This window comes from Panthera pardus, unplaced genomic scaffold (genome assembly GCF_024362965.1).
Source record: "Panthera pardus isolate Hobbes unplaced genomic scaffold, ASM2436296v1 HiC_scaffold_24, whole genome shotgun sequence".
NCBI lineage: Eukaryota > Metazoa > Chordata > Mammalia > Carnivora > Felidae > Panthera > Panthera pardus.
In genome coordinates, this window is record NW_026526810.1 from 42745787 (window position 1) to 42758950 (window position 13164).

The 13164-nt window shown below is 36.4% G+C and overlaps 1 protein-coding gene across 6 annotated transcripts in view; it reads right to left on the reverse strand.

Moving 5' to 3' along the window:
* The window catches only part of UNC13C (unc-13 homolog C), a 610270-nt gene that overhangs the window by 343954 nt on the left and 253152 nt on the right, over positions 1 to 13164 (reverse strand). For all 6 annotated transcript variants that reach the window (XM_019442067.2, XM_019442063.2, XM_053889051.1 and 3 more), the window contains exon 11: positions 8981 to 9200. In XM_019442067.2, coding sequence (XP_019297612.2) covers positions 8981 to 9200 — 220 coding nt within the window. The remainder of the gene's footprint in view (positions 1 to 8980; positions 9201 to 13164) is intronic.

Consider the following 13164-nt stretch of genomic DNA (forward strand, 5'->3'; position numbering starts at 1 on the left):
TTTATTTTTGAGACAGAGACAGAGCATGAACAGGGGAGGGGCAGAGAGAGAGGGAGACACAGAATCGGAAGCAGGCTCCAGGCTCTGAGCCATCAGCCCAGAGCCCTACATGGGGCTCGAACTCATGGACCGCGAGATCGTTACCTGAGCTGAAGTCAGACGCTCAACCGACTGAGCCACCCAGGCGCCCCCATCATTGTTACTTTTAAAAACACTTAATTGACAAACCAGACGATACAATTATGCACAACAAAACTGCAAGAGAATTCATCCTTAGACAGAGGCAAACTTATCCCACATGGTTTCCTTCTACAAAATTTAAAGGGACAGCAAATCAGAACCGTTACTTGTCTCTATAATTTTTATTACCCAAAACATATAAATTTCATGTGAAATTCACAATTTTACCACCTTTACACAGCAATTGATAATTTCAGTGTTTCTTTCAGATACACACATATAATGACTGCAATATTCTCTCTTGGTCTCAATCTCTTCTCTTTCTTTTTTTTTCTCAATAGCTATTACAAAACATTTCTACTTTCTTCAAGTCACTTACCTCACTCCACTAACCTCCATTCTCAATGTATGATTTTATCTCTTCCTTAACAGAAATAGGGGCTTCCCTAACACAGTGGTCACATTTTCCCCTCCCCTATGGGAAAACAACAACAACAAAAGCAACAACAAAACAAAACCTGACCTGTAATATTAGCAGATTTCTGTGGTGTAAATACTCCTACCACAGCTGATTTCAAGCCACTACCTTGCAAAATTCTTAACTATTTATCATCACTGACCCAATTCCCTGTGTATTCATTTATCTTACATGCTAGCCTATAAGGCCAATCTCAACTAAATATGTATTCCAAGTATCACGCATGCTGCTTACAAAATAGGATACAGTCAAAAAATAGAGAAGACAGAATATTTCTTGGGGAAACCTAAAATGATTGCCATATTGAGTACTTAATTTGGCTACAGGTTCAATTTTATGTGTTAGGAATTTTGTATACACTCTTACCCTGAGGTCATGATTCTGGAAGAAACAAAAATAAATTCAGTGTAAAATGTTATGTGTGCTGTGGAATCTTATGAAGAGACAAAATACACTGGGCATTTGGCTTCAGGTTTAGAATTTTCAGAAAACAAAGGCTATGTGCCCATCACTAGAAAGCAGCAATTGGTTGGCCTATATACCTCATGCACTTATAGTGAGCATAAAACAAGGGCATAAGTCCAGATATAAATGGAAGAAATACAACAAGGAAATCACTTTTAAATAAGGCAAAGGAGCAGAGTGGCTTGTGATGCTCGTATGCTAGAAGAAGGCAGACACGTGTGAATCCTGACTTGCCACTTACTACCCATTTGCAATTGGGCTACTTTTTCTCTGTAAACCTTAGTTTTCTCATCTGAAAAACAAAAGGAAATAATAGTATCTTTCTTAACAGGGTCATGGTAAGGATTGAATGAAATAATGTTTAAGTTTCAATTCTAATAATTAAGCAAGTATAACATCTAGATGTCACAAGGTGAAGATACAAATACTAATTAAAGAATTATACATTAAAATGGAATTTGGGGGTTTTAGCTATATGATTACTTGGCCTGTGAAACAACTTGTAAAGTCTCCCCATGAACAGTGCCATACCCAATATGAGCCATGTGCTAAATGCTCTGTAACTATTTGCTTGATTGGAGCCAATGAAGCACTTAAAGATTTAAGAAAATTTAAAGTTCAGAGAAACAAAAAGATATTATTATTACAATATTTTTATTTTTCATATCCAAAAATGTTTACCTGCATTTGAAGCTGGTGAACTCAGAGTAGGCAGGTGGTTAATATGCATGAAATGCATGCAGGTGGTCTGATACTGAGGTGGTTCTCTAGGAGTCCCTAACATAAGAAACTTCATAGTTTTTCTTTCCTTTCCCAGTATAATCCTGTAGGTGGCCTGCTCACGGTGCTTCTGTTTTTCTTTCCCATGAAATCATGTAGGTGGGCACTTGGCTGGTGGCTAGTATTTTCTATCTTTTCTCTTCAGCGGCTTTACATCCAAGATAATCTTAACCCTCCTCTTTTATTTTTTTTTTTTAAATTTTTTTTTCAACGTTTATTTATTTTTGGGACAGAGAGAGACAGAGCATGAATGGGGGAGGGACAGAGAGAGAGGGAGACACAGAATCAGAAACAGGCTCCAGGCTCTGAGCCATCAGCCCAGAGCCTGACGCGGGGCTCGAACTCACGGACCGTGAGATCGTGACCTGGCTGAAGTCGGACGCTTAACCGACTGCGCCACCCAGGCGCCCCATTAACCCTCCTCTTTTAATATGCCTTGAATCTTTCCAAGGAGAAGACCCACAACACCCCTAGTCTTCAAATCAGCTGTAACCTCTACTCTTAATCAAAGCCACATACTCCACTCTATTTCGCAAACACAACAAAGGACTGACATTTAACAGAAGAATAATTGGAAGATCACAGAGCTACTGGGAGATCATCATCTCCCACTCTCATTGGTGCCCCATCGCTGACAACGGGAGAATGTGGGCAGGGGAGGGTCCCCTTTCATGGAACTGCCACCATCCATAAAGTAATTTTACTTTATTGAGCTTGGGCCCAAAACCAAAATTCAGCCTTTCTTCCCTGCCCCCACCCCCAACTTCTACCATATTCAATAGTACCATTATTGGTGAATGCAAACTTGTAGAACAAGTCCAGAAAGATTTGCATATTAAAGATGATAAAATCAGGAAGGCTCACTCAAAATTGTGTGTCAAAGCTACTACATTTCATGAGATTCATTTATTATTTACTTATTCATTTATTTATTTTAGAGAGAAAGAGAGCAGGAACAGGGGAGAAGACTAGTGGGGACAGGGGAGGGAGAATATTAAGTGGCTCGGCACTGAGCATGGATGAGGGGGCTCAATCCCAGGACTCTGGCTGGGATCATGACCTGAGCCCAAATCAATACTCAAACGCCCAACTACCTGAACCATCCAGGCTCTCCTCATGAGCATTGTTTCGATACTAACTTTCTAGAATTTTTCCAGTTACTGCAGCATCACAAATTACATAGATCAGGGTTAAAACTAAGAAAAAAAGAAAAAAGTCCTCAATTTCAAAAGTTTCTTTACTATGTAAGGAAAAGAAGAAATCAAGGGAGAGATAGAGCAAAGACCTTTTTTGTTCTTATCACCCTTAGTAACAGATTTTTCTCATGTCTCTGTCAAAAAAAAGAAAAAAAGGAAAAGGAAAACAAAGACAATATTAAACACAAGATTTCTTTCTATTTCTCTTTTCTTAAATAGCCTTTGAAATGAAGTTGGCTGACGCAGCTAGTTCACAATGTTGCTGGAAGCTGGTCTGGCACTCAAAGCTAGGCCATGTTGTTCTCCCATTGGACACGAGCAAACTCACAGGACACCAACTTCACACACGGTCACTCTGTGACAGTGTTAATGTGAGACAAACAAGGCCATCTCACAAGTTTGTCTAAGCACAAAGGAAAACAAGGTCACTGTACAGATCACAAAATACCAAACATTCTTTCTCCTAATGAGTAACCACTGTTTCTTTGCTAAGTACAGCGATTAGACTAGACTCACTCTTGCCTATCCTGCTTGGAGATAAGGTTTTTTAACCCACATAATCATAGAATTGTCCGCATTTCAAGACAACAACTGATCCAGAGCAATGTCTGCTTTCTAATAGCCTCTTACTGAGATGCCCTATTGTTTATCCTGATGCATATTCTCCATTGCAGCAATGGATAATAAAGTGAACTTTTAAAACTACAGACATGTTTCTGGTGGTGTTCAGCCGAAGAGCGTTAGCCAGTATTATTAACTCTTTTCACATATGTAGAAAGCGACGCTCAGAGAATTTTGAAAAATTCTGGTAGCAGCAAGAATAAAAGCCAGATCTTTCTCAAGTAACTCAGGACTATGAAATATAGATATAGATATGGATATACAGATATCCATTGCTTCTGTTATGTTGAACATATGGCATCATATAAGGCTTATTTACCATTTTTATCTCCCTACAGCAGCCTACCCCACACTTGAAAATGCTCCATTATTAGTTTATTCCTTGAGGTTCATGACCGTTGTGTGAAAGTAACTCAACTACTAGTTCCACTTTTACCCATGTTAATTTATTATTTTCTCTTTAGTGTTGCTGAAAAGTCAATGCAGTAGGTATGTTGTGATTGGTGTATACTCCAAGCTTATGTGTTAGCCACAGTGGACCTGCCTTGAGTCATCATCATGATGTGAAGCCAACATCAGGGCAGCATAGTTTGCCTAAAAGTCAGGGGTACTATATGGGAGAGTGGAAAAGCACCAAAAATAAAATTCAACAACATTCCATTTTTCCCTTAGTACAAACTTTGTGTATTTCTTTACAAATTAAGTCAGATTATGAGGCTGGGAATTTAGAGACCTGGGTTCTAACCCTATCTATAATATCTATTTGATTCTTTTTGGACAAGAAACTGGACTGCGTCAATTCAGTAAGATCAGGAGACTGGGTTCTCCAATCCACTGATCTCAAAGGCTCCCCTAACCATCTATGATTCTATGGAAGAATGATCTTTAAACCATAACATGCTATTTCTTACTACAGTTCCCATGCCCTCATTTGTTGTTTAACCAACATTTATTGGCATCTAACTATGCTAAAACATGTACTAGGTTCTGGAGACATAAAAAAAAATCTCCACCCTAGAGCAGTGGATACACAGAATCCTACTTCTAAGCCTCCTAAGTACTCATTAAAGAAGGGCACTTCTTGGAATGAGCACTGGGTGCCACATGTAAGAGGTGAATCATGGGGTTCTACTCCTGAAACCAAGACTACATTGTATGTTAACTAAGTTGAATTTAAAGATAGATAGATAGATAGATAGATAGATAGATAGATAAAAGAGTAGAAGGTTAAAAGATTCCAAGATATGTGTTCAAATCCACTCATGTAAGTTTTTGAAAATATGCTTGAATCCAGGGACAGCAGTGGTTATGTTCTCTTGAGCTCTGAAAGCCCAGAATAAAGCTCCCACCCACAGTAGCTATTTAGTATATATAAATAAATGTCTTAAGATATCACAGTTGCAAAATGTGGTAATACGAATACAAAAGAAACAGAATCAATATCTAGTTTGCAGAAAGGAGTGTCCTAGCCAAATTTTGTTAATGCTATCAATTTGCAATGGCTAACAGAACACAGAAGCTTAATATCATGTCAGTGGAAAACACACAGAATGAAAGATCATCTCACAAGATGCTAGTTTCCTGAACTTTTGGCAAAATATTTTCTGTACTTATGCAGGTACTTATATTTTCCAGTTAAGAATTAAAATTAGGCAGAATACTTATTCCATAGGACTTTGGGATTCCTTCTTTGGAGATGTGAAAAGAAGTATAAGCCAGTTGGGTTACATACCATGATTATTTGTATATTTTTTCCAATTTTTTGAGTTGTCTCTTTTCTACTTCAAAACAATAATCAAGGGAAATATTTTATACATGATTTCTCTTCTACTTACATCTCACTCTGCACACAACCTCACCCCAGCCAACATACATTTTGTCTTTTTGGTTCTTTATCTAAAACTACCACTGTAACTGTCACGTCAAGTTCCTTATGGGTTATGTTCAGTTCATGCAGGTGACAAACAGCTTCTCGATTAGCTACAGTTCATTTACCACCAAATTCTGTTTCCAAAATAAGAATTAAATAACTTTTTTTAAATAGCAGGCCACTAACAAGTTATTAAGGAAAAAACAGGTGGACTCTGGCTACTGACACTAGCTGAAACTGAAGGAGCAAGAATGAATCAGTTCTCTTCTTTGAAGGACAGACCCACTTCCCTTTGGTCTCCTGTTTCTGTCTACCACTATGCATGGTTTCCAGCTTTGGGCCAAGAAGGTGTTAAAGTGAAGGAACCACCAATAAAATCAGCTAGACAGGAATGGAGGTGAGGCTGTTTGGGGGAACTTATCTGACATTTCCATGCTTCTCTGTGAGAAAATACTGGAGCAGTGAGCGGGGTTTTCAATCACCTGGTCTCATTCCACTTGACTGCAAGCGTATAAATCATGGACACAAGATTGGATAGGAATGAAACACCAAACTCAAATGAATTTGAAGTAACTTTGCATATCCTCTCCTTGGCATAGATCACGAGTCAGACCACATGTAAAGTGTTTTTTGTTTTGTTTTGTTTTCATTCTGAGTATTTATGTGTGTCTATGTTGACAGACTCAATGTCTTCAGAAAAAAAAAAAAAAAAAAAAAAAAAACTACCAAAATAATAAGGGTCTACAAACCTGAAGAAGACTATTATTTGAAAAAGACAAGTATTTGAAAAATTGTCATATACAATTGAAGTACATATATTAAATATTTACCCTCCATTGGTAAGATTAAAGAATAGGAGTTTAAAGAGTAAAAGTTACCAGGAGGCAGGGCCTGCTTCAAGCTGTAATTTATACACAGGAATTTTCTAGTGATGAATTAAGTTCCTGCCAAGGTGTTAAATTCTTCCTAGAGGTGTTCAAACAGATTGACCATTTTGAGAAAGAAATCATAGAACATCCTCATTTTTATAGGAGGCTATATTAGCTAGACTAGACCTTCCAACTCTGATTTCCTTTTTTTTTTTCTTTTAACTCTGTCCTTTTCTTCCATTGTAGGCATACATGGAAATATTTTACACAGGGTGTGCCACCAGCGCAAAATTCTTGCTTAACACAATGAAAATAGAAATTTCTTAAGGAAATGTCACAGATTCTGTAGGGAAATTTTCAAATTATATTGATAGTTATTGTGGAAAGGCGTGACGTTGAATTCATATACTTGGCAAAGCTTCTTTCTGTTCAATGCGAGTGTGGATTTTAGGGAAAGAGTATGGAGGTATTACTAAAGAAAATATTGCCTTCCTGGACCATTCATACCCACCCTAATTTTTCGCAAATATTTTTTATTTTACATGTACATTTTAAAGTATCTTCAAATTTATAATGTATAATGAGTTTAATATATAACCCCATAGAAAAACTTGCTTAATTTACCAATATCCACCAACACATCTTAAGAATGGATATAGATTATAAAGATGCTTCTAAAATCTAAAGAATGGGTGACATGTTTAGTCTCTAAAACACTGAAAGAAAAATCAGCTAATTTCTGAGGTATAATATACACCTTTTCATTAATATATTCAAGTCCTTTTTTTTTTTATAAATTTATTTATTTATTTTGGTAGAGAGAGAGAGAGCTGGCAAGGGGCAGAAAGAGGGAAAGAGACAATCCCAAGCAGGATCTCTGCTGTCAGCACAGAGGCCAACATGGGGCTCAATCTCATGAACCTTGAGATCATGAACTGAGCCAAAATCAAGAGTCAGATGTTTAAACCAATTGAGGTACCCAGGTGCCCCTCAAGCCATTTGTTTCTGGATGACAATATTTCTGTTTTCTCAAACGTCACCACCCTAATAGGCTGATTTCTTAAGATGCCTGTTTACAATTCAGTTTTTAAATAAGTAGACTCAATTCTAATTGGATTATGAGATTATGAAAATTAGCTTAGTACTGAGTCCATCCCCCTTCCTTTTAAGCAGTTATTCCTAGATTTTTTTTTCAAAGACACACTACCTATTCTGAAAAAAAAAAAAATGCATTCATTACCATTAACAGCCTCCATTTGATCTGATAGTTTTGACTGTGTAGGAAGAATACTAATAAAGGAGAGAAAACTGTAGAATGAGTATGACTTACTACAAAACCAAAAGTGACAGCATTTGTGATTTAATCTTTATTTTGACATTTTTGTCTGATCCCCCTCAAGTTTAGGAAGCCCATGGACTCTATCCATTGGTTATATCCATATAAACAGTAAACAGAGGGGACAATATTTAGTCATAAAAAAAAAAAAATGTTTGCAAATGAAAGTACATGTTTAAGTACATTTCTTTGGTGATATGTTTTGTTTGTTTTGTTTTTGTTTTAGTAATTTAAGGCCAGCAGCCACAACCAAATCAATGCAGGAGTGAAGTCAATAATATATATCTTAGACTGTGATGTTTTGGCATTACTGGACCTAATATAAAATATTAGTATAAATAATTTCTTTTGGAAATGGAAAATTTAAGATAACTTTTAATAAAGGTTGAAGTGATATGTATCTATACAGAAGTGTAAAAGGATGAGGAAACCATTAATATTCACTGAGCATCTCCTATTCGCCAAATTCTTAGCAAAGACTATTTCATTTTGTCTTCCCTATAAACCTCTGAGATAAATTTTATTATTCCTGTTCATTTGGCGGAGAAAAATGAAGCCTTTGGTTCCAAGATACCAAATAGGTTTGGAAAAGAATTCAGATTATTGTAATCACAAGGGTGTGCCTTCTGGGGTTCCTGGATAGCTCAGTCGGTTAAGCAACTGACTTTGGTTCAGGTCATGATCTCACTGTTCATGAGTTTGAGCCCTGCATCGGGCTCTGTGAGGACACCTCAGAGCCCGGAGCCTGCTTTGGATTCTGTGTCTCCCTCTCTCTGTGCCCTTCTCTCTCTCTCTCTCTCTTTCTCTCTCTCTCTCAAAAAGAAATAAATATTAAAAATATATTTTACAAGGGTGTGCCTTAGTCCTTGTTTGAGGAACATAACTTGACACACTCCCACTTTCTACACAGGGCTATTAAGAGATGGAAGTAACCAAACAGATCAGAAGCCACTTTCAAGTTTTCTACTGGACAAGCATGCAATTGGTCATTCTGAGGAATCTAAGTCAGAGCCTGGCACTATGGGAACACAGCATCAACAATATAATGTCATGGGTGGTATGTGAATCTTTGTGAAGTAGGAGGGGTAGGGGGTGGAATTACTGAAAACCAGCAAGAACTGCAGAGGCCTAATATGAAAGCATGTAGGTTATGCATACATGTCTTTAGCCTAAGTAGGTACTCACTCTGCAAACAGTCAGCATTTAGGAGGTCCTGACACTTTTCATGGCATTTCACTCCACACTCCAAACACTTCATGCCTTGCCGGGCAATGCCCCACAGGAGCCCTTCACACTCGTAACAGTAGGTGGGTGTTGTTGCTGTCCAGACCTCAAAATTGTGAGGGGTGGTGGAGGACATGGGGTAGATCAGTGCCTGCAAGGTCTTCTTGAAGACATGTATTTTCTGTAAAGATGAGATAAGTTTCAATGTCAGCCAACTCAGTGTATTTCAAGATTTCAACAAATAACAAACTATTTTATCATTTTTCCCTGAAAATATTATTTTGAAAGAGCCCCTTAATTATTTATTTAAGTAATGACAAGAACTCTGCTCACTATTCTTTTCTCAGTGTTCTAGGGTCCAATTTGTCATGTGAACACAAAGAACTCCCTTACATCCCAGACTGGACTGGGTTCCACTGTTGTGCAAGCTTCTTTCATAGCAGCAAGAAGCTCTAATTACTTGATAATATCCACACCCCTGCTATACTGTGGACTCCATGAAGTGAAGGATTATGAAATTCTTGCTCATTGCTATATCAGTCATTGGAGCATAACCTAGTCTCTGTCTTAATATTGGTGCCTAAGAAATATTAATATATACATATATATTGTATATACATATATAACATAGGTATAATATATGGTATATTTTATATACATTATAACATATATATTATATATATTATATATATTACATATATAACACACATACATAATATGTGTGTGTGTGTGTATATATATATACACACGCGCATATATATATGTGTGAGCGTGTACACATACACACACATCTTTAAATAGCTATCCTTGGTTTAAACTGGTTCTTGGTAAGATTGTTAAGTAGATTCAAAGCATTCTAAATGCTGACTTAATGCTCCAGAAACATCCCCACCCCTCTTTTGCATCCTACAGCGGTATCTCTTCCGTGACTCTGTACTCTCCCAGACCTTTCAACACTTCCCAGCTCCAAAGAATGCTCATTCTATAATTCCTTCTACAAGGGACTGTTTTCATTGCCTATCCTTTAAGAACAAGGTCACCAACTAATTAATAAGAGAGCACTAGTAGCAGGTAAAACTTACATGCAACTCTCCCATGGTAATGGTAATATCTTAAAGGGAGATAAGTTTTTACAACACATGGAAGGACTCTCAGTGACAAGCCACTGGTGGGGTAGAAAAATTCACTGAATGAGTAGACAGAGGAGACCTGAGTTCCCTAGCATAGGGCCATTCAATGAAATTTAATATGGGCTTCTTCAGGACATATTTAGGGCCCGTCATCGATATTTCTCTCCTTAGTGCCAATCATTGTCTCTGACACATAGTAGGGATATGACACATATTTTGTGGGAATGTTCTTCCACTTAGAAGTATGGTAATCCACAGAGACTTACAAACCTTACTTTCCTCCCCTATCTACCTATCTGCAATATTATTTTGAAGATCAAATTGTATGATAGTAACAAATGTATTCCACAGACTTCAAAATACTAAATAAATATTAAGTATTAGTATTGATACTGGATTTTCCAGAAACCATCCTAGGTTGATAGGAAAAAGACCTGTTTGGATCAGTACTTCTCTGTGCTTTTCATATATAACAATGCAGGTATCTTCTTAAAAGAAAGACTATCACTCTGAAGTTACATTTACAAATAATTTCACAAAACTTCCTGATACATAATGAATGGATATTTACATAAATCCAGTAGGAGCCTAGCATTTACATGAAACATTTATATTTTGCATTAATAATCTTTAAGTCTAATTTCAGAATACCTTCCCACAGTGTTGAAATGGGCAGCCTTCCATTATTCTTCAATTCCACAGTACGGTAACAGCATATTTCCCTTTATTAGTATATTCCCCTCATGGTGTGTTTTCCCAGAATATGTTTGGTAACGGTACTGGAATATTCCCTGCAGGGAGTTAAGCTTTACTAAATTTTTTTCTAACTTTTGAACAGCAAGATCCAGCCTTGCTACTACATGAGGGTCTGGCTGAAGCTTTTTATACTTTTATACTTCATGTGAGTCTAGAGAACAGGAGTGTGATCAAATAGAGGAATTATTCAAGTGGGGGACCCCCATATTAGGGTTTATACAAACAACTGGATCCATCCTTTCAATAGAGCCTCACCCAAGTAATCTTTGGCCTCATTTCATAATGAAGATGTCGTCTTGCAAAATAACTGTTAAGAGTTCTTTTAGAATTAAAACGATGTATAATTCATCTTTGCTTCCCCTGCACAGCTTAGCAGAGTATTATTATCAATATCATTAAACTGAATTGAACAATTCACTTTGGCATAACAGATTTTCAATCAGCCATCCATAGACAGTTTCCTGTTCTAGCTGGGCTCAGGGTGTGTGTGTGTGTGTGTGTGTGTGTGTGTGTGTGTGTGTGTGCGTGCGCATATAATGTAGCTTTTTGGTTTAGCTAAAAAACAAGTGTGGAATTTAGTTATATTTGCAATCACATCAGGTAATTTGTTGTTCCCTTAGTAGGGGAAAGTAATTCTAACTAAATAGAACACTAGGTGAGAATAGTCTGCTAATGAATACAAGTAAAGAAAAACATACCAACTTAGAAAGTACGGTTGGGTAAAGGGTTGTTTTGAACATGAACTTATCTACATGTTTTAAGGTTAAGTAAATGGTTCATACATTTTATCTAATACCCTGTGACTATTATCTTTTTCATTGAATTCAAATTATATATAGTCAGTCCTCTACATTCTTAAGCTATAGCAGGAGTAATAAATTTAAGGAAGAGTTCCTAAAAAATTAAACATACTGGAGAAAACCAAATAAAATACAGTTCTAAGTAAACAGATGAGAAGTTTTCATTGAAATGTTTTGTTTGGTTGGGTTTAAAGAGCCATGATCCATTTCATAAAAAGAGAATGAAGCTAATTAAAAAAAAAAAAACGATAGTAACATTGAAAATTTACTAGATAACACACTGAAAATAACTGAATGGGGCATTAAAACAAATTGAACATTTAAAAGATGGAGAAGCTGGAGAAAATATTGTATACTTCACTACAAGGTATATATCCTCAGTCTGACAGAAATGATAATATGTATCTTTTTCACTTGTGATTTTGGGGATATGAGCATGTCTATCAAAGCTGAAAATTAAAATAAATGACATATGGAAACAGTTCTTACTGAAGCAAAGTATAAGATGTAAGGATGGTCAGTTCAGAAACTCAGGAAATGATTAGCTAGGAAAGCATGTACAAATATGCCTTATAAGGGATTCTTACTCTCACAAGAATACTGCATCCTGGGAAAATAAGGTACTTTCTTAGTTAGCGAAGACGGACCAGACCAAACAAGATTATAAAAAGGACCAAAAATAAAAGAGTTCTGTGGAATAAGACAAAAAAGATAGGGTATGAAAAACTGAATAAAACAAGGAGAAGCCCCAGAATTAGCCACTGAACATGACAGATGGGAGTTTGTAACTATTAGAAATTGCCTTAAAAGGAAGAGATTTTTTTTTATGTAGTACATTAAACAGATAGAAAGATAATTAAGTAGAGTTAATAAACAGGATCCTCACTAATATGAAAGGATGAGACTGCGTATGTTATCTGGGGAGAGATTCTGGCCTACGTAAATCCAGATATGTAGAGAAGATGATGCCAAGAACAAGCAGAGCCCTAATCTAATGGGATTAGGAAACAAGGACAGAATGAATTCAGCAAAAGAGAAGACTTGCTGCTAATCTATTATAAAGGTTTCTAAAATTTCCAAATCTTCCACAATAAACATTTAATACTTTCTAAAATATATTTTCATTTTTTAAAATATTCTTTCATTCACTGTATGACCAAGTTGCATTTTACATCCAAGAGAAGACTCTTGTTTCTATACGACAAAAGACAATGGATGCTGGTATTTATGGATGTGTATATATGTTCTTTATTTCCCCCTCTTTTAAAAGTCACAAAGCTTTTGTAAATCATGCTCAATACTTCATGGAAGTTACTTACAAAATAAAATAATTATCACTGGCAAACAACATTGCTGGCTTTTCCTCCGTTCTAAATAAAAACAAAACAAAGCAGCCACAACAACAACCACCAATCTCAGATGTCACTTTCCAGTATGTATTTTCTAATTATATCAAAAT